The 26,757-nt window shown below is 36.2% G+C and overlaps 1 protein-coding gene across 1 annotated transcript in view; it reads left to right on the top strand.

The window, feature by feature from the left end:
• Positions 1-12,149: 12,149 nt before the first annotated feature.
• The window catches only part of ppp2r2aa (protein phosphatase 2, regulatory subunit B, alpha a), a 15,873-nt gene continuing 1,265 nt past the window's right edge, over positions 12,150-26,757 (top strand). Inside the window, exons 1-9 of the mRNA XM_016463844.1 lie at positions 12,150-12,389; positions 12,906-12,977; positions 15,172-15,269; positions 19,766-19,931; positions 21,130-21,242; positions 21,324-21,501; positions 23,660-23,824; positions 23,943-24,112; positions 25,689-25,780. Coding sequence (XP_016319330.1) covers positions 12,383-12,389; positions 12,906-12,977; positions 15,172-15,269; positions 19,766-19,931; positions 21,130-21,242; positions 21,324-21,501; positions 23,660-23,824; positions 23,943-24,112; positions 25,689-25,780 — 1,061 coding nt within the window. The 5' untranslated portion in view covers positions 12,150-12,382. The remainder of the gene's footprint in view (positions 12,390-12,905; positions 12,978-15,171; positions 15,270-19,765; positions 19,932-21,129; positions 21,243-21,323; positions 21,502-23,659; positions 23,825-23,942; positions 24,113-25,688; positions 25,781-26,757) is intronic.

Raw genomic sequence — 26,757 nt, 5'->3', positions numbered from 1 at the left:
GCCAAAGAAGATGCTCACAGGAAGGGGGATAATGTCTTGTATAAACAGGCTAAATACACATTGGAAAAGGAGATCAGAGTGGCAAAAGGAATTATTCTGAAAAAATAAGGATTAAATTCTCTTCCAGTGACTCAGCATCAGTGTGGAAAAGTCTGAAAGAGATCACCAACTACAAGACACCATCCCCCAGCACTGTGGAGAATCAACAGCTGGCAGACGATCTGAACGAGTTCTACTGCAGGTTTGAAAAAACACCCCACACCCGCCCTGAACACCTCTCCACACAACCATTCACACCTCCAGCAACCCCCCTCTCCCCCACACCTGCAATTCAGATCAGCGAAGACGAGTTGCGCCAGGTCTTCCGGAAGCAGAAAAGGAAAAAAGCACCAGGCCCAGATTGTGTTACACCAGTCTGTCTGAAATCCTGTGCTGACCAGCTGGCCCCCATCTTCACACAGCCATTCAACAGATCACTGGAGCGGTGCGAAGTCTCTTCATGCTTCAAACGCTCCACCATCATGTGGATTGCCATAATTTTTGTTCTGTCACTGTCATTCTGTTACACTGCGGAAGCTTCTGTCAAGAAAACAAATTCCTCGTATGTGTAAACATACCTGGCAATAAAGCTCATTCTGATTCTGATATGATAAAGGGATAGTTTACCCAAAAATGTATTCAATATATCTTCTTTTGTGTTTTTCAAAAATTCTACTGCAGTGTGGAGGTGACCGTAGTTCTGCTGTGCATACTCACATATCCACTGCCCTCTGAATCTCTGAGGCATGGGAATTGACCTATCGGTAAGCCCCGCCCCCCTTAGTTACTGTTGCGAACTCGGACAAACAGTTGCTGTCTTGCAATGACAGCTGTCAGTGTGAAAACCTTGTCCCTATGTTTTTAATCAATTTTGGACACAGAAGGGCCACCATTCAGTGGGACATAAATATGCCATGGAGGGATATATAAAAGATTTTAAAATAAATATTGTGGGTATTAATTTGGAAGTGAGGGTTTACAGATCACAATGCAAGCAGGAGAAGCCTCATTACGGTCGTCATGATTGCAGATGAAAAAATCCCAGATCAACACTGTTCATTTATCGCAGGGTAAGATTATATTAATTTACATTTAACCAGTTTAATATGAAGAGACAGTCAAATGTAGACCTTGGTTTATGTGTTTTTGCCCTACACTGTACATGGCGCTATTTAGGTTTGTACATTAGCATGGACTCACTAACTTTAACGTTAGCTAGTTTTAACCAGAGATACCTTGCTGAAACGCAAGATGACATTAAGGTTCTGCTTGAGCAGATGAAAATGAGAGTATGACAACCAGAAAATGAACGTTTTCGTCTTCATTGGGATTGGGGGTGAATGCTTAGGGACCATTTAGCTCGGTTTTGTTTGGGTTTAGGAAATAGAATAAAATAAATTCAATTGCTTATCCTCTCCGGATACCTAGAATCAGTGTTACAAGTACCCCAGGTATTGTTTTTCCATTTTTGTAGCATAAACACCATAAAAACGATGAAAGTTTCGGATCTTCCAGTGTTTCTCTATGGCGCTAAATCCTAAAGATGTCCGAGTTCCTCTCTCAGTGCAACTGATACTCGACTGCCATTGGCTAGTCTGCGTTCGAGGGGAGGGGCTTTTGTGTGACCAAGGCCAGAGCAATCTCTTTTTTTTTCGGTCTGGTGATGGACTTAGTAGTAGAAGGGTTGTATAGATTATAGGTTACTTATGAGTAAACTGTATTTACAGCTTATGACTGAATGACTTCATGTAAAGTGGTACAATAAATAAAACATCACTTACTATTCTCCAAACTTCTCCATTAAAAGGGACACCAAAGTGAATCATTTTTCTTCTGTCTTCAAGACATAAGTTGTGGTTTCATTCCAAAGTGGAGAGAATGGAAACCCATATGTGCATCTATCTAAAATATATTGTATATCCTTATTGGAGAAAAAAAACAATAGTTTAGAATTACACATTATGCATAACTTCATAATGCTAGAATTCCCTTCATATGTTTTAAACAAATGAATACATACTTCCTACTTTTAACATACGCTTTAATAAATTACAAGTTCTGGTCAAAGAAATTGGTCAGAGAATTTCAGCATCACTGATGAAGGTTTTACAAAGATTTTTCAGAGACCTTCATCAGTGATGTTAAAAAGTTGATGTTATGTGTATCTTTAAAGAAAAGAAAATACGTACAAATGAGGTTGAATTTTCCACAACAGTCAGTGTCACGTAGGTATCTCAGTTTCACTAGCATTGTTGTCAGATGATTCTTCTGTCTATATGTTAAGAGAAGACATTTTGGTTTTTAGTTCTGTTATTACCTTAAGATAGTCTATGCATCTGTGCACTGTTTTTGTATGTATTCGATGTCTCTGCTCGTGTGTCGACATGTTTGTGTTCCAGATGGGTGTGGCCTCTGTTAACCAGCGGGAGGTGGTGATTGGTGATGGTGACACCCTACCCAGATATAAGGACCGCCCCAAACACTCATCTGGTGCCTTTTGAGCCTCGTTGACTTCATACCGTTGTGTTGCGCTAACGTTCTGATTAACTGTTTCTTGCTATTGTTTGTATCGCCGTCGTTTGATGTAGGGTTGTGAAAAAGTGTCGTACCGGAGAGAGAGAGATTTCCATTTTTGTAGCATAAACACCATAAAAACGATGAAAGTTTCGGATCTTCCAGTGTTTCTCTATGGCGCTAAATCCTAAAGATGTCCGAGTTCCTCTCTCAGTGCAACTGATACTCGACTGCCATTGGCTAGTCTGCGTTCGAGGGGAGGGGCTTTTGTGTGACCAAGGCCAGAGCAATCTCTTTTTTTTTCGGTCTGGTGATGGACTTAGTAGTAGAAGGGTTGTATAGATTATAGGTTACTTATGAGTAAACTGTATTTACAGCTTATGACTGAATGACTTCATGTAAAGTGGTACAATAAATAAAACATCACTTACTATTCTCCAAACTTCTCCATTAAAAGGGACACCAAAGTGAATCATTTTTCTTCTGTCTTCAAGACATAAGTTGTGGTTTCATTCCAAAGTGGAGAGAATGGAAACCCATATGTGCATCTATCTAAAATATATTGTATATCCTTATTGGAGAAAAAAAACAATAGTTTAGAATTACACATTATGCATAACTTCATAATGCTAGAATTCCCTTCATATGTTTTAAACAAATGAATACATACTTCCTACTTTTAACATACGCTTTAATAAATTACAAGTTCTGGTCAAAGAAATTGGTCAGAGAATTTCAGCATCACTGATGAAGGTTTTACAAAGATTTTTCAGAGACCTTCATCAGTGATGTTAAAAAGTTGATGTTATGTGTATCTTTAAAGAAAAGAAAATACGTACAAATGAGGTTGAATTTTCCACAACAGTCAGTGTCACGTAGGTATCTCAGTTTCACTAGCATTGTTGTCAGATGATTCTTCTGTCTATATGTTAAGAGAAGACATTTTGGTTTTTAGTTCTGTTATTACCTTAAGATAGTCTATGCATCTGTGCACTGTTTTTGTTTGTATTCGATGTCTCTGCTCGTGTGTCGACATGTTTGTGTTCCAGATGGGTGTGGCCTCTGTTAACCAGCGGGAGGTGGTGATTGGTGATGGTGACACCCTACCCAGATATAAGGACCGCCCCAAACACTCATCTGGTGCCTTTGAGCCTCGTTGACTTCATACCGTTGTGTTGCGCTAACGTTCTGATTAACTGTTTCTTGCTATTGTTTGTATCGCCGTCGTTTGATGTAGGGTTGTGAAAAAGTGTCGTACCGGAGAGAGAGAGATATTCTGAGTGTATTGAATCTGTTTAGTGTTTATTGTTGTAAGATCAAATTCTAAAACCCCGGTTTATCTGAACATTGCTTGTCTTGACTACGATTTGGATTCTGATTCTGCTGTGTGTACGCCCGGAAACTTTGTAAATAACGTTGTAAATATTCTTGTAAATACTAGTTTGCCAAATTAAGGGACGTAGGGGGTTAGACGCCATTTTATTTATGTATCTTTTTTTTCACTTTGTTTTTGGTTGAGGGAGGTAGGGAAGTTGGTCTGTATTTTGTTTTTATTTCCGTTTGAGGTTATTTAGTTGTCAAAGAAAAGTCTGTTTTGTTTATTGTTTTGGCCTTGTCTGCCCCTGAAGATACTCCCGTTTAAAGCAAATAAAATTGTTTATTTGGCATCTCTCTGGTGTGAATTCAAATCCTTTTTCTGTTACGGCTTACCCCTAGAGGTCGTAACAGTTCCATTTACACTATATGTTACATTACAAATTGAATTAAAAAAAAATCATTAATAACTGGTCAATACAGTTCCTGTACCAACCTAACAAATGCCTTGCAGTTGATTTGTACACTGCACTAAGAATTGGCCTTTTAAAATTCTAATAACAAACCTTAAAATTCTAATATCTATGGCCAAGTGTGTGTCTATATGTACAAAACGTTTCTATTTATAACATGCAATTTAATAATAATGTAAAACATTAACTACTACACTCTTAAAAATAAAGGTGCTTCACGATGCCATAGAAGAAGCTTTTTTGTCTAAATGGTTCCATAAAGAACCTTTAACATCTGAAGAACCTTTGTGGCAAAAGAAGGTTCTTCAGATTATAAAAATGTTAGAAAGAGATGGTTCTTTAAAGAACCTTTAACTGAATGGTTCTTTGTGGAACCTAAAATGTGGCCCTGGACTACAAAACCAGTCATAAGGGTCAATTTTCTGAAATTGAGATTTATACACCATCTGAATAAATAAGCTTTCCATTGATGTATGGTTTGTTACGATAGGACAATATTTGGCCGAGATACAACTATTTGAAAATCTGGAATCTGAGGGTGCAAAAAAATCTAAATATTGAGAAAATCGCCTTTAAAGTTGTCGAAATGAAGTTCTTAGCAAAAATTAAGTTTTGATATATTTACAGTAGGAAATTTACAAAATACCTTTATGGAACATGATCTTTACTTAATGTCCTAATGATTTTTGGCATAAAAGAAAAATCAATAATTTTGACCCATACCATGTATTTTTGGCTATTGCTACAAATATACCACAGCGACCTAAGACTGGTTTTGTGGTCCAGGCTCACAAATGGTTCTTCTATGGTATCGCTGTGAAGAACCTTTTAAGCACCTATATTTTTAAGAGTGTACCCGATCAGGAACATAAACCTCAGCAAATGGGGGTTCATCAAGACCCTTCACAAACTGTGGCAAGAAATGAGCTGTGTCCTGGTCCAAACCTTGTGTTTGTGGAGAAAATACTTTCTGTCAGTACGCGGTAGCACAACATCATCTGATTCCTGAATGCCATAGTTTTACATATGTTTTTAAAATTACAAACTATATGGCTCAGCTGTTTAAAGAAATTATGTCTTACCTCAAATCTCATTGTCCAAAATTGTTTTGGACCAATCTTCCAAATGGCTCTTGGGTAATGGAGGAGAAAGTGGTGTTTGGGTTTCAGGTGTAGATGTGGGTAAAGCTGCAGGCATGCAGTGTGGTGTTCCCACAATGAGATGTTTCAGGTATATGGTGGCCTCTGTTGTGATGGAGGGGGAGAAACAAACTCCATGCATGACAGGAGAAGGAGCAACAGCTCCCAATGTTTGTTCCCTTTTGGTATTTTGTCTCCAAAAATTATGATTGAGAAGAACCACATTTGATCAGCAGTTTGTCTCATTGCCAAGTTCATGCTGTCCCAGTACAGTAGGTTTATTAGAACTATCAGGGAATCCATCAAAACTTGTCAATTTAGTGTTTCTAAACTCACATGCCCTTCAGCCACTAAGGATGCCACGCCCAACTTGACTTCAGAGGGTCCAGTTCCCTCATGAATGTTGTGCACGATGTCCTACATTGTCCACAACACTGAAGTACTTCAACTCATCCAAGGCACATTTTCATTTGATTACGGTTTCTGAATTGTTATTGGATGCCAAGTCCTCTGCATAATTCTGAGCATTGCGCAACATCTCTGGGTTTTCCACCATCTGACTCCACATATCTTCTTTGTGCACCTTACACCAGCGACAGCAGTGGTTAGCAGTGAAGCTTTCTGAGTAGCCAAGAATTCAGAATTCAGGAATTCAGTCCTCAGTTTTCACCACAAACTTGTGCCACACTGATCTTTACAGTACCACAAAATTCTGGAGTGTCAATAAGGAGTCCCCTTACTTCCAAGTCCAAAATGTCATCAGTCAGGCACTGCAGAACAGAATCAATGCCATATGTTTTAGCATCATCTCATTTATAGACAGCAAACAGAAAAAATGATGACAGAGAAGACAACAGCATGGGGGGCAAACATTTCAGTCCTATATCAGTCCTAATTTGTGCACAATGCATTTGGAGCCCAGTCTCACAATCATCATTGTACAAAAGAAGTGGGATGGAAAGCTCTTTGGAAAACAAGGAGTTACATTTGTAAAGCTCTCCATCATGAACGTCTCAATACTCCAGTGTCATGCTCTGTGTTCTGAAAGTCAACAATGTTTGTTCCAGGTGTTTCAAGAACTTTTTCCAGAAGTGGAAACAATGGAATATACTGAAATGAATCAGGTACTGCTGTGTTTAACCATGCCAGATGCAGAGTCGCGCCGCTGACAGTAGGAAACCCCTGGAAAATACTCGATGGAAACTGGAAAATACGATAAAACACCATGATTTTGGGAAGTATTTCATTTGTTTATATTCTGAGTCAAGGCCTCTTAATGGCTCAGCAGCCCTCTCAAATTGGCCAAATCTTGATGTCCAAATCATTGAAAGAGTCATGTAGACTGCCTACTATATCTGTATTTAAAGGGGTCCTATTATGCTTTTTCACTTTTTGAATTTTAGTCAGTGTTGCGTGTATGTTTGGGCATAAAAAAGACCTTCAAACTTACAAATCTCAAAGTCCACTCCAAAGGAAGATATTTCGTTTTTAACAAAGCGGCCCAAAACAAAGAATATCATTAAAATAATTCCCGCCTACGGAAAAGGAGGACACAATCAATTTCGATCACCATCCGGCGCACCGAGGTGGAGATGGTCTCCAGCCACAGATACCTTGGTGTGCAGCTTGACAACAAGCTAGACTGGAAGGGACTGTACATGAAGGGTCAAAGGCGACTTTATTTTTTAAGGAGGCTGAGGTCATTTAACATCAGCCGTCCCCTATTGTGCAGCGTCTATCAGACAGAGGTGGCTAGTGCTCTGTTCTTTGCTGTGGTGTGCTAGGGAGAGGGTGCCCGCATGGGAGATAGAAGCAGAGCCAACAAACTTATCAAGAAGGCTGGCTTTGTTGTCAGTATAGAGTTTGACACGGTCCAGCAGGTGGCAGAGCGGAGAATACTCTCTAAGCTGAGATCGATAATGAACAATCCCTCACATCCACTCCACGCTCTGGGGGTGATCAATAGCAGCACCTTCAGTCACAGACTGATTGCACCAAAATGCAAGTCTGAGCACAGCAGAAAGTCCTTTCTATCAGTGGCTATCAGATTGTTTAATCTGGTACATATAGTAAAGATCTAGTACAGTCTAGTTTTGTACTTATATTATTATTTGCACTTTATGCTCTCACTTTTATATTGTGGAAATTACTTCTTTGTTATGTGTGGTGCTGTGTTTTGTGTGTTGAAGCTGCCGTGAAAATGTAATTTCCTGTAAAGGATCAATAAAGTATCAATCAATCAATCAATCTGCTGCTTAGAGAAAAATAAAACCTGTAGGAAATACAGAGAAAAAAAGTGTTGTGACTATATACATCCAGCAGAGGGACATAGAGATCAATTCATTTTTCTGGATGTGGCCAGCAACTCCAACCACAATTTTCAATATTGTGAATATAAATATTTAAATATTATAAAATACATTCAAATCTGTATTTTTGTCAAAAAATGGAGATTTGAAGTGTCTGTTTTTGCAATAATGTCACATAAATTAGCATTTTTTAAATAACTTCCTACATTATCTCTCACCTGCAAATGTGTCAATTAGCCTAATGTTTCCAGGTTCCACTTCTTAACCGTTTCCCTTGCATATGAATCCATAGTGTCTGGTTTAAAAATGTTTAGTTAATAAAAATTAAATCAATAATTTGTAGTGCTGTCAAGCGATTAATCGTGATTAATCGCATCCAAAATAAAAGCTTTTGTTTACATTATATATGTGTGTGTACTGTGTATATTTATTATGTATATAAATACACACACATACAGTATATATTTTGAAAATATTTACGTTTATACATTTATATATTCATATTCTTATATTTTATATTATATATAAATATATTTAATATATAAACATAACATATTTTTCTTAAATATATACATGCATGTGTTTGTATTTATATATATACTTAATAAATATACACAGTATACACACATATATTATGTAAACAACAACTTTTATTATGGATGCGATTAATCACGATTAATAATTTGACAGCACTAATAATTTGTCATTGAAACTGTAATTGGAATATCACTATTAACCTACTGTAAAAGCACTGTAAAATCACAACTTTTATGTTCACAACTTTCTAGATAAAATATTTAATATTTTGTTGCAGTTTTAAGTAACACTGTAAGGATATTTGCGCAACAATGTAACACAGTATAGCTACCTCCCATAGGGGCTGCATCATCGGATGGATGAGGCTTCCGCAGGTTCTTGAAGCCGAGCATGTAGATCAAATATCTGAAATGTATATATAACTTCCCAAAAAGCATTGGGGAAAAACAGAGAAAGTGAGGAAGAGTAACCCAGCCCAGTATTTTAATTATATATTTTTTTAATACAGAAGTAGGTTGGCTATAAAACAAGCATCAGTGTCATTACTCGCAGATATAAAGCGGACAAAAAGCAGTCGAAAGAGGGAAATGTAAACATAATTGTGTGAAAACGTGGCAATATTAATGTTCATCAGTTGGAAAAAAAATATCGATAATTCCAAAATGATCATTATCATCACAATTGTCATAGAACCCCACTGCTTAAAAAAACCTACATTAAACACTTCACTTGTAGATAGCTACAGACCTGTCTCTCTCCTTCCATTCATAGCGAAAACAACCAGGTACCATTATTTCTTTCACAGAATAACTAACTGGATATTAACCAGTCAGGTTTCAGAAGCGGCTATTCAACTGAGACTGCATTACAATAAACACATTGGCAGCCAATCAGAATCCATCCTGATTTAAAGAGCTCGCAGCAGACGTCAAAACTGCAGCGCGCTAATAATAAACAGAACATTATCGTCTGCTGGTTAGAATGCTAATATAGTTATCATTATAGTTATCGTTCTTGGTGTGAACGGGCCTTAATACAGCTCTGGCACATACAGTTGTATATTGAACTTTATTATTGAATTACTGATTTATATGTGTGTGTGTGTGTGTGTGTGTGTGTGTGTGTGTGTGTGTGTACATATAAACAAACTAAAAAAAAAAACATTATGATCCAAATAGGACTAGGTTATAGGATTCAAATAGAATCATTAATTTACATATCAAAAAATAAAATAATTAGATTAAAAAAAAGACTTTAAAAAATAAAAGACAGGTAAATGAAATATTTTTCATAGCAAAAGATTTTTTTAAGTTGCACTTCTACAAAAATTCTATAAGTTTTCCCACTGATACGTTACTAAACATGTCCTTAGAGAACTTTCTGAATAAAACCATTCTCTGATGACACTGAAGGAATCATTCACCCAAAGATGAACATTCTGTCATGATTTCCATGTTTAGGTGAACTGACCAGTGTTAGTACAGATACCTGTGCTCATAACCGAGTCTGTGGACTGAATGGATGGCCATCACCATCTCAGCCAGGTAGAAGAACTGAGCCACATCCTCCAGGATACGATCACCAAACTTACTCAGATCTCCAGCGACATAGTAATCCATGAGCAGATACTGCAGATCAGAAGAGTAGAGACACTCATAAACGAGAATGAACAGACAACACTGTACATCTGACAAACACAAGATCACTGATTCATGAGTAGCCTACTGGAACAAAACACACTACAGAACTGAATCATGGGTCAAGGAATTATTATCAATTAATCTTTTCAACACATTTCACCCATTTTGTATTAATCTGCTTCCACAATTTGCTCTTTTTTATATTGACTAGTCTAATACAATCAGATACAACAATATATAACAATATTTAAACAATATATACTGGTAAATGTAATTTTCACTTCAGTTTCAACTGATTTCCTACAGTATGAACTGACACTAAATGCTGTGGTCAAACTACTTAAAAAATAGTTAATTAAGCTACCAACTCGATTATAATGCACAATGTTTTCACTAGTTATCAGTAAACCCGGTTACCTCACCTGAATATAGATTTGTGTTGGATGTCTTAGCGTGGAAAGCAATCTTCGGAATGGAAATACGAATATTTTATTTGTAAACATCATACTTTTTTCTATTATTTATTTAAGTCAATCTCATAAAACTAGCAAGCTAAGCAAGTAGCAGAACTGACACTGTCGTGTAAACCGAAAAGCGGAGGAACAAACAAACTGATTCAATTGAGTCATTTACGCTGGAACCGCTCCAATTGATTCAAACTCAAACTCGTGACTTAGATCATTTAGTTCAAGCCAAGGTATTCACTAATAAAAACCGGTTCAAAAGAGCCATTCATTTTTGAATTTCGACATCACCTGTAATGATTTTGAAAAGCAGTGATGGGTAAAGGTAAAGCGGATCGAGCTTTTCGAAACTCCGAATCAGTTAAACTAATGCGTCGCAAAATGATTCACTGTTTCGAATCGCTTCAGTCGGATCGCGAATCATGAATCATTTTATTCAGATCGAGAATTCAAAAGCGCGTATCGTGAATCATTTGATTCAGATCGGGACTAAGCGGGTTCGTGAATCTTTTGATTCAGATCGGGGCTTCGGAACGCGTATCGAATCATTTAAATCAGATTGGAACTTCAGAACGCGTATCTCAAATCTTTTTTTTTCTGATTTTTATTTTTTTTTTAAAGTAGGCTAAGCATCAAACTATTAAGGCAAAACATACAAAATAAACAAAGTATACACAGATACAATTTACAAATGTGTTGCCAGGTTAACAAAAAAAGTAATAGCCTACATTAGAGACACAGTTTAGAGATAGACCTTAAAGAGAACACATAGGATGAATAGAGATACAGTTTTGACTGCTTTAGGATTAACAGAGCATTAGATAGTTTCCAAATACTTGTCTAGATCAGCTTTAAAAAGAAAATAAAGATTTAGAGACAGTATTTTTTTGTAGGCCTATTTGAAATTTAGCACAAATAAATAAATAGAACAAAGGTAAATTATACAATGCTTTAATTTTTTCAGGTTTGTAAGTGTTCAGGTACAGAAATTGAATGAACAAAAATAGCATTGCATAGGCTTCACTGTATAAATTAAATATAGACTTATCCTTTCAAAGCTACAACCGCTCCACTCCTGATAAAATGCAGTCTGCACACAGCACTCCATTATGGCTCTTGAGTCAGAGGTGGAAAGTACTGAAAATTTGTACTCAAGTACAACAAATACTGTTGCTTTTCTGAAATAATACTCAAAAACATCAACAGATGCTCACATCGGCAAGCGCTTGTGAGAGGGTATGAGGTAGCTCATAAACTTCTGGAGAAAAATAGAGCAGACACTGGACATAGATGAAGCTTTAGAGCACATGTGTCGATGTGTCGATGAGTATCCATGTAAACACAGTCAGCAACGTCTTAAGTGAACATAAACTGTTAAATAGAAAAGAAAATAGAGCTTCTAGCACAGGTTCATCTTCTGAATTCACAACAAATAAATAAACAGATATGAAAAGAAACAACATTCATGGGGCAGTTCATTTCAGATTTTGTCAAATAAATTAATTAATTAATTAACCCTCGTTGCAATCCATCACTTGCTCATTCTAACAGCAAAAAGTTCAGTTCTGTTACTCTGAAACCAAAAAAATAGATTATTTATAGCTATACATAAAAATATGATTTATAATATTTATTTAGTCATTTAGCAGACGACTTACAAATGAGGAAAATAAAAGCAGTCAAATCTAACAAAAGAGCAACAATATATAAGTGCCAGCGGACCACGCACGTTCACTGAACGTCGTTCAGCGCGTGTGGTGATAGAATGATAGAAAAGCTAAACACGCTTCTGTACGGAGGGAATTATGAAATCAAACCGTATTCTAGCACTTTGTTAAGAAAACCAACCTTCTCTTATTAGAATATCTTTATGAAATAACCGAGTCAGAGGAAAAGACGCTTGAAATCAACATAGAAAAATAAGGCCCAGGACTGAATCAGATCCAGCCCAGCATGGACGGTATATGCAACTTTAATTTCGTTAATATCGTTTAATATCATTCATGCAGTCATGTAATGTTTTGCTGTGCGTTGCGTTGCTTTAAAGTAAAGCTGTTATTTGGACAGCATTTAGTGTTCTGCGTCGTTTGCAGATCATTTCATTTGTGTGTGTTGAATTTGATTTGAATTTGGCCTGAATTGCACATGATATTGAATCAGAAATGCGGTCCCACCTCTGTGTTATGATGCATGTGTAGATCATCAGATGTTTGATGCTGCTGTGGTCAGATGTGTGGCACAGGCTGCTGGACACAGTCCTGGTCAACAGCTCTCCCTCAAATCCATGCAAACTTCCTGGAAATGTTTGTTTTTCCATGAAGATTCTTTTATTTTTCTATAGATCTAAACTGTATAGGTCTCCAGTCCTTCACAAGTGTGGTAGTTTAGGGCACATTTGTGGTGGTGGACACAGATAGTGTTTTTTTAATGTGCTCTTTGTGTTGGACATACAGTCTGAATTTGTCTTCGGTTCCAGGAGATGGAGACGGCCAGAGCCGCTGGTGTCTGTCCCAGGTCAAAGGAGCCGTAGATGATGATGTAGCCGAAGGTAAGACACATCCCTGCTTTACCACGGTAACCTCAGTACCACAATAAATACAGACACCAGAGTTACTACTGTAACACCGTAATAAGTTCCATTATAAACAGATCTTCAGAGCTTGTCAAATCTTTCTTTTAGTCATTTTGACTTGTTGTTTTGTTAAGTTTTACTACTGTAAACTATAGATGTAACTATTCACTCAACTCACGATTCGATTCACGATTTTGATTTCACGATTCGATTTTCTCGCGATTTGTTTTTTTTTAACAAAATGAGATTGAAGACATACAGTAAATTAAAAGGTGTCGTTTTATTAGGCTATTGCTGCACGTTTCTTTGTGAAATTGAAATATAACAAAACTCAATTGAAATTTTAAAACAAACAAGTTACACAAATAAAATAAATCTCTTATTATGAACAAACTAAGGCTTTGTCTGTGCTCTTTCCATTTAGAAATTAGAGGCAACCACTGGATTTTAATCATGATCCAAACTAGAGGTTGACCGATAGTGGATTTTGCCGATACCGAAAGCTAGGTTGGACCACACTGGCTGATACCGATTTGTCGATAACCGATAGTTCCAGCAATCAACTATCGGTGCCGATTAATCGGCAAAACTGATACGTCGGTCGACCTCTAATCCAAACAAAGATGCAGCGTACATGCAGCATGAGTAGTTTTTAATCTAAATTAGACTGTATAATTTCGAAATTTGAAGCGAAACAGAATGGTCTGACTTTAGTTTTGTGAAACTATACTACATAAAACATATCTGAACGAAACCGCAGACGAGCTGAATGAGACGCAGATTCACGCTCTGACAGCAGGTGGCGCTCATGAACAGCAATGAGACAGTGTTTCCTGGGTTACTGCTGTAAACAAAGCAGCGCTGCGCTTATGAACACTACTTTAATATGCATTGTTCAGAGGCAAGATGAAAAGAAAATGCCACGTAAACTTTTCTAAAGATAGTCAGTTCCCCTCAGAGATACATTCATATAAACTCCTACCCCTAGTTGAATCGCGATTTGTTTAGCATCTCAACCGATTTGAATCGTCACATATTTGAATCGATTTTCGACCGGCTCGCGGTTAATCGTTACATCTCTAGTTATGTAATAATTATATTTATGCAATTCATAAATATGTATATATGTAAATGAATACATATATTTATACATGTAATAATGAAGTTGTTATTATTTATTTCTAAAAAAAAAATGACTACCGTAAGACCATAATAAATTGCTATAGGATCTTCAAAGCTTTTAAAATCCTTATTTTTGCCATTTTAGTATAATTTTTGATAACCATGCTGGATATTATCCAAGTTTGCGAAGTTTTTGTTTTGTTTATAGTTATTTATTTACAAAATGCAATAGTTACCACTGTAAAGTTTAAACCCATGATAAATTAATATGATCTCTTCAAAGCTTGTACAGTCTTTCTTTTTGTCATTTTAGCATGATTTTTGAGAACTGTGCTGGATATTATTCAAGTTACTAAAGTCGTTTATTGATTGATTGATTGATTTATTGGTTGCCATGTTTTACCCTTTTGTTTTAATTAATTTGTTCATGATCGTTTATGAATTTATGAGTATGCAAACATGCTTCCATCAGGGATATTATGGTCATGGAAACACATCAGCGAAGATAATTTATCATTTTCTATAAAATGTACAGCTATGAAAAGTGCCTGTCTGAGAGGTCTATTCATAAAATAATTTAGAATGTAATTCTGATGGGTCATGTAAAAGTTCAAAAGGTCTGAGAATGATATTTATAATACTTAGAAATGATAAGTGGGGTTTCAGTTGTACTTTGGCTCTCACTTGTCAAAATAGGTTTCTTTATATTTATATGAGGTTAAATTGTGCATGTGTTTTTAGCATAAAGGATTTGTTCTCTGGCTTGAGTCTGAACATGGCACAGCCCAGCACCACGCTGCCGCCCGTCACAATAATACGCCAGACAGAAAGAGAGAGAGGTTGTTATTGTTAGGGAAGGCAGGGATGGGGGGTTGTTGGACGGTACTGTGTGTGCAGATGCCTGAGATGCTTTTAATGCCAGGCTCCACATGTTCCCGCCCACACGCCCTCAAACACAAGCAGTCACTTATCTTCTTAGAAACATTCAGAGAAACAATATGCTCTCATAGTTGCTCTTTTCAATAATTCATCATTGTGTGTGTTGCAGCTGACATCATCTCTGCGGTGGAGTTCAGTCATTCCGGGGAGCTTTTGGCCACAGGAGATCGAGGTGGAAGAATAGTGATCTTCCAGCAAGAGCAAGAGGTGAGATGGATTACAGTCCATTACACACAACAGTTAAAAAGAGGAGTGTCAATGAGCTTTTCAGGCTTAAAACTGTTATTCGAAATGCAAACGGAGACTGTAAATACATAGTCCACATATTCAAGACATGCCACGCAAAACGTTATTGGTTCTCACCAAGGTTAATTTCGTAAACGAAAACTAAGACGAAAACGATTGATGAAAAAACAATTTCGTAAACTGAAATAAAATAAAAAGTCAAAATATTTGAAAAACTAAAACGAAATTAAAACTAACAACAGTTATTGGAAAAACTAACTGAAATAAAATAATAATTAACAAAAATAAATAATAGTTTTCGTAATCATTATGTTCTCACTCTTTGGCCGAAAAATATATGAGCTGTGTGACAGTTTAGGGAAATACCTGTAAATGGCGCATCACGCACATGGGGTTATCCCTCAAAGAGACGCAAAGCAGTTTAAAGCAGAGTCCTGCACGGGTCCTATTTGGTAAACGTGCACCAGCAGTAGAGGTCTTCTCGGGTCCTAAAATCTACCCGACCCGAATCACTTCTTACCCGAACCCGACGTGCATAAATTAATTTTTTAAAAAGAAAAACTCGACCCGAGACAGACCCGATGAAATTAGACCCGAGTCCGACACGAGCCGACAGCATTTATTTTAGAACCCGACTGGACCCGAACGTAAACGGCATTGACGTGTGTACAGCCTGCAGCCCCGCAGTCAGTCAGGAAAAATCCCGGTGTCCTATTGACTGATTTGGCCACTTCTCCATTACTTTGATTTATTTAACATTTATTAAATTTATTATTAGGTTACTTTATATTAGTGCCTGCCTGATGGATACAAGGTATTTCTGAGCTCCGCTTTCAATTGTGACCAGTGGATTTGAAAAATAAACGTGATAGTTTGATAAAAAATAAATCGATAGCCTAATAATAGTCATAACATGGATTCGCTAGTGTTGTCTGCAGCCTGATCTCCGGCGGAAAGCTTCTGCACACAAAAAAGAAAAGCCCTGCATGAACACGCAGCATAATGAAGCGAGTGGATTTTCCTGATGGAGCTCATATCTATAAGATGTTGTCTGTGTGCGAGGATTACGAACGTATGCTCCTTTTCTATGTGCGTTCCTCTCTTAACACGAAAGTGAAAGTAACCTACGCATTCGGGATAGTTTAAAAGAATTCGGATCTAATCGGGTCCATTTGGGAAAAGCATGTTTATTTGAAATTACCCGAGACCCGAGGCCGCTAATACCGAACCCGACCCGTGTCCGAGGTACTCGTCGAAGTTTTGGACCCGAACCCTCTCGCGGGTCGGAACTCGGGTTTTCGGATCCAAGTGGACCTGTGAAGACCTCTAACCAGCAGTACTTAACAGAACACTAAATATGCCTATTTTCTGATGTTTCTCTTTCTTTTTGGCATTATCGTCTATGTAGACACATTTCATGATGGTACGTTTAATTTCCTTAATTATAACAATTGCAGCGTTGTTTTTAAACTTGTAGTCAAGCTATAATGTATTTGCTATTTATCATGTATAACTAAAATCATGCAGGGATTAAAAATGAATTATGAGCAAAAACATTACGTTTTTTTTTTTTTTCCCTTTCTGGTAGCCTACTAGTTAGGAGGTCTCTTTCGGCCGTTTTTAACTAAATAAAAGTAACTGCTTTATTTAATTAGAACCAGGGTAATTTAAATTTCATTTTTATATTATAATTTTTATAATTTTTATTTTATTAATCAAAATACAATGCCCACAATATAATATTCAGTGTTGGGCTGCCGAAACTTCAAGTGCATGCATGTTGAGGGGCGAGCTGAGAAGCCTACTAATGTCTTCATCTGTTTGCAACAAAACTTTATAGTTTTGTTGCAAATGAATTAAGAATGTATAGTGCTATATCTCAGCTTAATTAAACATAATAATATTGTATACACGGTTTACAAAATCTGTAAAAATATTGCACTAAAATGTGCGCTGAAGGAATTTGCGATCGCATACACAGATGCACGTTGCCATTACAGTAGTCAGCGCCGAACGACAGGCAAATAAAATATAAACAGGTTACAAAAGTGATTCAGTCAAGATCAATGAGGGATTTTCTTTTGTTCTTTGATTAACATTATAATGACTGGCGGCAGCAGCTGCTGTCAATGCACGGATCCAATACACCCTTGTTTTCTTTCCCAACCCTTTACGTTCACTTAAGACATAACCGATTGTATTTATGGGATATTTTGATATAATTCTGTGTGTATTTGTTCATTCGAATGTGTAAGAACGCAAGAAAGAGAGCTCAGTCCAGTGTTCGCGTATATAAGTGCGCTTTGTGTGCGTGTGCAGAAAACAGCGCGCGAGTGCAGAAGCAGAATCGAATTTAATTTTATAACAAGTAATTTGATTCCTGACCTTACGCATCTGATCTGATTTCCGAAATTGGAATAGCTTTCCGATTCCTGACCCACCTACTAAATTATTTAATTCTTGCATGCAAAAAAACCCGTATGGTGACTATGGCTATGTAAAATATTTTTGCAACTTACTAGGTTTATCGTTTGTAATTTTTTTTCCCGATAATGTCGATAATCGTCTGTTACCTGACTGTTGACATCGACATCGCGATACTTATGAAACATCGTCGATATACGATAATATCGTCATGTCGCCCAGCCCTACAGAACACCCGACCCGTTATCCGACAACAGCACTAATTTATTTCTGTACCAGACCAGAACCGTTTGACATAAAAACCGCGAGTCGCGACCCGAACCCGCATTAATCTACAACATCAGGTAGGCAAAATTATTTATTTTCTCATGTAACGCAAGCAATCAAACCAACATTAGGCAAGTTGGTGCTTTGAAGGGAAACAGACACGCAGAGCAACATAATTAACAGAAAAAAAGATGAGAACGTGCCTTTCTGTAAACAATACAAAACTTGGCCTAGCATCTTGTGATCAATCTGCCAGGCTTTTGGACAAATGTGCATAGGCTAAATCACATCATACACATGCTTATAATTCTTCATAAATAAAGAAAAGAACATATTCAAATATGAGCCTTTATTGTTAAATACGATTGCCGTTATTATTGAATTTCATTAGTTCCAGTTATGATTTATGCGCGCGGCTGTTCACGGAAATGTGAGCAAGACACGACCGTTACAATATCATGATTATGGTTAAATAAGATAAAAGACTTAACCAAATTAGGCTACAATTATTTTCATATTAAATATCTCAGCACACCATTAGATATGACATTAAGCGCAACTTGCGTAGATTTATATAGTAAAAAGGCTTGACTGCTTCCTTTGGTGTATATTTGTATACTTTTACCATCTAATCAATCTCAGCATGCGTTAATTTTGTGTGTCTAAACGTTTGCCTCACTAAGGTTAAATTATGCCTACGTCTTTCTTTGGCCTTCGCTCTGGAAGTGATCTGTTGATTCTGCTAAACTTTAATTAAAACTGAAACTAAACTATATAAAAACTAAATAAAAATGTGTTCACAAAATGAGAACTACACTAAAACTAACAAAAATATTAATGAAACTAATCAAAACTAAACTGAATTTTATAGCAAATTTGAAAACGATATTAAAATAAAACAAATTCAAAAATTCAAAACTATAATAACCTTGGTTCTCACGTGTCTTGTGATCATTTACAACATGCCGGGTTTGAACATACAAATTTGAGAGCATTTTTGAGTGGGCTGTTCCTAAATCTTTGCTCCTGAAGTTTATGATATTATGCATGGGTATGCAAACAGACATGCTTCCATTAAGGTTCTTATGGTTATGAAGACATTTCAGGGAATTGTAAAATTGTGATTTATAGCCCTGAAATATTTGTGATACTTGTGGAAATCAGTAAAAACAAACAAATATAGTGTAATTTTATATAGTGAAAAAAATAATAAATTTAATAAAAATAATTATTATTATTGGCACCTCAAGACACACCATTATTAGTTCTCATGTGTCTTGTGATTGATTACGACACGTTGGATTTAAATATGCAAATTTGAGAGCATTTTAGTTAGACTATTCCTTTAATAATACGCATTGCAATGCGGTTTTAGAATTATTTATATACTATTATATAATAAAAGCTCATTTAAAATTTTTATAAATAGTTTTATTTTATGTTCATGTTCATTTTAAGCTTTAGTCATTTTATTATGTGCTTTTGTCATTTTATCAGTTTTTGCAATTTTAATAATTTATTTTTATTTCAGTTTTAGTTATTTTAGTACTTAAAGTTTCAACTTATTTCTAACTTGTTTAACTGCCAGGGCTACATTTCTAATTTTCATTTACGTTTGTCATCTAACATTTATATTTAATTTCAGCTTTGTTTCAGTTAATGTAAACAGTTTTTAAAGTTTTTTTTTTTTTAGTTGTTTTGTTTCTTCGTCATTAATGTCATGTAGGATGTTTAAAAGGTCATGCGACATCTCTCTGTCCTATCAGAGTAAGAACTTGCCGCAGTGCCGCACTGAATATAACGTCTACAGCACGTTCCAGAGTCACGAGCCGGAGTTCGACTATCTGAAGAGTCTGGAAATCGAGGAAAAGATCAACAAGATCCGCTGGCTTCCTCAGAAAAATGCTGCACACTTCCTGTTGTCCACAAACGGTGAGCTAACAGATGAAATGCGCAGATCTGTTATTTTAATATTACTTCTATTATACATTATTTGAATTGGCTTTCATTTGAATTTTCACTAGGGATGTAACGATTCACTCAACTCAAGATTTGATTCGATTCACGATTTTGATTTCTCGATTCGATTCACGATTATTATAAAAAATTATGGTTTGACTTCAGTTTTGTGAAACTATAAATAAAAATATCTGCATGAAACAGCAAAGCTAAATGAGATGCAGATTCACTCTCTGCCAGCAGGTGGCGCTTCAAGCTTTCCTTGGTTTCCGCTGTAAACAAAGCAGTGCATTATACAGAGGCAAGATGAAAAGAAAAAATACCATCTAAACTTTTCTAAAGACAGTAAGTTCCCCTCAGACATACATTCATATAAACTCCTACTCCTAAATGAATCGCGATTTGTTTAGCATCTCAACCGATTTGAATCGTCACATATTTGAATCGATTTTCAACCGGCTCGCGGTTAATCGTTACATCCCTAATTTTCACATTTTAATCATTTTATGTGTTCATTTTTTTTTTAATTATTTTTTTATTTATTTATGTAATTTTAATACTTCAGCTTAAACATATTTGTGACCCTGGACCAATTTGAAGGGTCAATTTTTTGAAATTGAGATTTATACATCATCTGAAAGCTGAATAAATAAGCTGTCCATTGATGTATGGTTTGTTAGGATAGGACACTATTTTAAAATCTGGAATCTAAGGGTGCAAAAAAATCAAAATACTGAGAAAATCGCCTTTAAAGTTGTCCAAATGAAGTTCTTATCCATGCATATTACTAATCAAAAATTAAGTTTTGATATATTTACGGTAGTAAATTTACAAAATATCTTCATGGAACACGATCTTTACTTAATATCCTAATGATTTTTGGCATAAAAGAAAAATCGATAATTTTGACCCATACAATGTTTTTTTTGACTATTGCTACAAATATACCCCAGAGACTTAAGACTGCTTTTGTGGTCCAGGGTCACATTTAAGTTTCATTCCCAAGGCAACATTTCAAATTTTACATTTTTCCATACAATATTATCGAAATTGATTTTCAGTAGTTCAGTTAATAATAACAACACTGGTGCAAATACAGACACATTAACACATTTATATGTGTGGGTTGCTCTGTTATCAAATATGTAGATTATTCAATGCTCCATTGCAGATAAAACCATCAAGCTCTGGAAAATCAGTGAACGAGACAAACGACCAGAGGGTTATAACCTCAAAGAAGAGGATGGCCGCTACAGGCATCCGTCATCCCTCACAACACTACGGGTGTGAACACACTCACACACACATTATTGATTGTTAATGCATTAATAAGTCTATAGGAGTAACAGGCTTTGCTCCACACAGGTTCCAGTGTTCCAGCCGATGGACCTGATGGTGGAGGCGAGTCCGCGGCGGGTTTACTCCAACGCTCACACCTACCACATCAACTCCATCTCTGTCAACAGCGACAACGAGACGTATCTGTCCGCCGATGACCTCCGGATCAATCTGTGGCACCTGGACTTCACCGACCGAAGCTTCAGTATCCTGTTTATCCATTTATTTCTTTATTCATATGCTACTGTTCAAAAGTTAGAGATTGGGAAGGTTTTGCTAACCAAGGCTGCATTTATTTGATCGAAAATTCCACTCTAACACACACACAGACACACACACACTCACACGCACGCGCACACACACACACACACACACACACACACACGCACGCGCGCGCGATGCGCAAAACTCGGCATTTGAACAGTCAATAGCAAATGCTTAAACTAGTAACAAAACGTACTTACAGTCGCTTATTCAGAAGCGCCGCGTGGCAGAGTCTTATCTTTGATAAAGAATATCTCTTTGGTTTTGAGACTTTAGTCTTTGCAACTTCAGGGATCTTATCTATTCACGAACAGCTTGTAACACTCCAAAGAGAAAGGAAAACTTGAAATCGCATCATATGACCCCTTTAAAATAATTGTTTTCTATTTGAATATATTCTGAAATGTAATTTATTAGGAATGCACGATATTATCGGACTGGTATCGGAATCGGCCGATAATGGCTTTAAATGTAAATAGCGGCATCGGCCCGATATGAAAAATTATGCCGATATATCTTGCCGATAAGAGGAATAGGTTAACTCACATGTGCCCAGGGTGTGCTAGTGATTAGATCACGTCAACAATGTGGCTCATTCTTAAAGCAAAGTTTTGTCTGAATGATGATTAGAGTCACTCTTTTGGATCGCTGCATTTAAACTGAAAAAGCACTTACAGAATGATACGTTCAGTGTGTGATAGAGTAAACCGTAATAGCACGTGCAGCGGCAGCCTCCCCCAGGTCCTAACGCCCGTTCGGTAAGGAGTTTTAATCTGTAGGGGGTGCTGTTGGCCTACTTCTAATTAAATTAGCCTAAATCTAATTAAAATAGTTTCTGATTAAATAAAGCAGTAATTGATGTCATAAAATGAGTATGTTTTGATTTAAAGGTCAGAAGCTATAGCTTACATGAAAAAAAATCACAAACATGACTTGTAAATTAAATAATTTTATATATACTGATTTATTCATTAATGTGTAATATGTTTTATTTTTTAAACAAATCATAAGCTCTAAAAGATATTCAGAATTTTTACAACTCTTTTGCTTTAGACATCTACAAATGTTAAATCTTAAAATAAAATGTTAGGGTTAACTGCATCTTTCTGGGAAAAAATGCAGCGATTGATATATAGTTTATAGTTATTTTCAAAGCTTCGAGACTTTGAAATATCGAAAATATATATCGGTATCGGCCAAAATGAGTTGAAAAATATAGAATATCGGCAAAATCCAGTATCGTGCATCCCTATTATTTATTCCTGTGATGCAAAACTGAATTTTTTTAGCCAGTCTTCAACGTCACATGATCCTTCAGAAATCATTCATATTTTCAGTGAAATAAGTCACACTTGCTTAGAAATTGCATCATTGAGAGAACAAACCAAGCTAAGTTGCATCAGTGTGTAGGTCACACTTTATTATTACATTCAGAAATGATGTAAAATGCCAGTAAATAACATGTTATAAATACTAAATACATGTATTTTAGTTCCCTTCACTCAACAAATATTTAAATTTTAGTGGTAACATTATTAATAATACTTAACAAATATTTAAATTTAATGGTATTCAGAACAGGCATGGAAAATAGATGTATAAACTAAAATTCTAGCCACATTTATTATAAACAGCGAGCTTAAATCAATTTATTTAAAGCGAAAATATCGGCATACGGGGAATGTTTCAGAGGATACAAAATGCAGCTTATGGAAATATATAGCATTAAACAGTTGTGCTGCTCCATATATTTGTGGAAACCATGATTTCTGCATTTTTCAGGATTCTTTGATGAATGGAAAGTTCAAAAGAACAGCATTTTATTTGAAATATAAATCTTTTGTAACATTATAAATGCCTTTATTGCCACTTTTGATCCGTCTAATGCATGCAACTATTACTTTACTTTCAAAAATCTTACCTACCCCAAGCTTTTGTAATTATATTATAACACTTGCATGTTTCATAGTTAAGGCAGTTTTTGAACCAAAAAAGGGTGATTTCAACTTCCTCTTAATTGCTTTTCATGTTTTTTCCTCATAATGTACACTTTCACATTCCTCAGTCTAACTGAAGTTTGGCCTTAACCGCTGACTCAGACATTGTTGATATCAAGCCGGCCAACATGGAGGAGCTGACAGAGGTGATCACGGCTTCAGAGTTTCACCCGCTTCAGTGCAACACGTTTGTGTACGGCAGCAGCAAGGGCTCCGTGCGCCTGTGTGACATGAGGGCGTCTGCGCTGTGTGACCAACACTCCAAATGTATGTTTCACTGCTCTTTAGAGTAGGATTATCATGCAGGTTTTGGCTGATCAAGCTGAAAACCTTTCAGGAGGGCTTTTGTTGTCATGTAACTCCTTTATCATGTGTGTCTGTGTAGTGTTTGAGGAACCCGAGGACCCCAGCACACGCTCCTTCTTCTCGGAAATCATCTCATCCATCTCAGACGTCAAGTTCAGTCACAGCGGCCGATACATGATGACCAGAGATTATCTGACCCTCAAGATCTGGGACCTGCACATGGAGAGTCGACCGGTGGAAACCTACCAGGTGCTGTTTCTGTCTGGGAGATTTGCTCTAAAATAGTAATCCTTATAGCTTTGGTGTACCAAAGCTAATCATTTTTAAAGAATTAGTTCACCTAAAAATGAAAGTTGTCATAATTTACTAAGCCTCATTGTCATTGTCATAATTTGTATGACTGACTTCTGGGACACAAAAGGGAAATGCTGAATATTCTGGTTGTTTTATCCATGCAATTACAGTTAATCTGGATTAGGGCTGTCAAAATGGCTGAAAAACTAAATTCGAATTTTGTACTTAAATATTATCAATATTCGAATTTAAAAGGCATAATTTCAGTTAGGGGAAAAAAAGCGTTTGGCTTCTCTCCTGAGGCCACAAGAGGGCGCATCGAACAAAATATTATGCACGTTTCTTCAAAGCATAATAAAAACACGACTATCTTTGAAACAAGTGCATAATGTTTAAAAGAATGCTTATAAGCCTTATATAATTAAAGTTGCTTAAACAATTAGAAACAAAACACAATCATGCATGTATGTATAGTTTAATATTATAATACAAAGGACTGAAAACCAATCACAAAGAGTACTTTCTTCATTTAAAAACTTGAGATGCAATAGGATGGGGAAAAACCGCCATAAAGTCTTGAGGCATGTTTTTAAAAAGTTGAACTTGTATTAATTTTCCATGGCTTTCTTAACATGCGGCTCTTTTGTGCGAGACGCGAGTGCAACGGTGATAGATGTCCCTCTAGAAAATGCGATAAATATGCGTTCTGTGTGAACGGTTTGGTTTCGGTTTTGACGCAAACAACATCATCTCTGCATTGATGTTCTTTTTTCCCACAATATTTTGAATGAACAATGTAGCAGCAAGTACATGGAAGAAACAACCAGAAGATTTAAATTTTCTCCTTTTCCATTAGAAGAAAGTCAAAGTGGTTTGAAAGGACAGGAGGGTATGATCATTTTCTTTTTGTGTGAACTAATCCTATAAACAGAATAATAATTTAGCAACATTGACCACTAGGTGGCGTCAGGAATTTATTTCTTAACCAGCTTTACGTGGGTATTTTTCATTGCATGAGAATGTTTTTTACACGAGTCAAAATATTTCTGTAGAAAAAAGTAGGGAAACCAGTTTATGAATATGTCAGTTTCTTAATGGTTACAGCTTCACAGTCTTTATTCAGTGCATTCTGGGTAATCAGAGCCATACAACTAATGTCATACAAGTAGACCAAGAAGTGTTACATTTAATTACTCATAATAAAAAAATTGCTTATAGTAACCCTCTTTGACATTTTCTTCTCTCTCTCTCTCTCTCTATATATATATAGAGAGAGAGAGAGAGAGAAGAAAATGTCAAAGAGGGTTACTATAAGCAATTTTTTTATTATGAGTAATTAAATGTAACACTTCTTGGTCTACTTGTATGACATTAGTTGTATGGCTCTGATTACCCAGAATGCACTGAATAAAGACTGTGAAGCTGTAACCATTAAGAAACTGACATATTCATAAACTGGTTTCCCTGCTGTCTGTCTTTATATCAGTATGCATGACATTAGCGTGTTTTGTGACTTTGATCTCTTCATCAGGTTCATGGTTATCTCAGGAGTAAGCTGTGCTCTCTCTACGAGAACGACTGCATCTTTGATAAGTTTGAGTGCTGCTGGAGGGGCGATGACAGGTGAGGAGACATGGCTCACGTTCAGTAATGGCATGAGAAGCCATCGATATGACGTTTCTGTTCAGCTAACGGGCTCCCACACATCCTGATAAAGACGAAAGCATCTTTGGGTGCATTTCAGTTCATGATAAAAGCAAATACAAAGCAAACCTCAAACAGACATGAGCTGTGTGCGCTCACAGCCGTGTCCCTGCGTCCAGAGAGAGTCTATCAGACTGAAGCTTTTATCTGTGACACAACACTGTTTCAGCTAAAGTATGAGAATATTTATGATGCATTCAGTGTTATTTTGTTGTTTTTTAAGAGAAATTAATACTTCTGCAAAGCATTTAATTTATCAAAAGTGACAGTCATAACATTTGTAATGTCAGTATTTCTATTTAAAATAAACGCTGTTCTTTTGATGTTTCTATTCATCAGAGAGTCCTGAAAACTATGGTTTCTGTAAAAATATGAAGCGGCACAACTTTTCTTCAACGTTGATGATAATAAGAAATGTTTTTTAAGAAGCTAATCAGCATATTAGAATGATTTCTGAAGGATCATGTGACACTGAAGACTAGAGTAATGATGCTGAAAATTCAGCAAAAACATCACAGGAATAAATTACATTTTGAAATGCATCCAAAAAGTAATAATTCTTCACGATATTACTGTATTTACTGAATTTTTGATCAAATAAACAGCTTTGATGAGCATAAGAGACTTCTTTTAAAAACATCAAAAACACAAAATCTTACAGACCACCAACGCTTGAATGGTGGTCTAATAAAGTGAAATGGCAATAATAATTGCTGAAATGAAATGAATAAAATTAAACTTTTTATTTAGCACAACATCTATTCAGAATTCACTAAAGAAACCATTTTTAAATATACTTTTAATTTTGTTTATTTAGTGAAAACAGTGTAGAAAGTATGGTTAGATATATTTTTTAAACTAGAGTTTTACTGTAATGCAGCAATGGCTTTTCGACT

This window comes from Sinocyclocheilus anshuiensis, unplaced genomic scaffold, assembly GCF_001515605.1.
Source record: "Sinocyclocheilus anshuiensis isolate Anshui unplaced genomic scaffold, SAMN03320099.WGS_v1.1 scaffold332, whole genome shotgun sequence".
Lineage (NCBI taxonomy): Eukaryota > Metazoa > Chordata > Actinopteri > Cypriniformes > Cyprinidae > Sinocyclocheilus > Sinocyclocheilus anshuiensis.
Note: the sequence above shows the minus strand (reverse complement) of the source record. Positions and strands in the feature narration are given on the sequence as shown.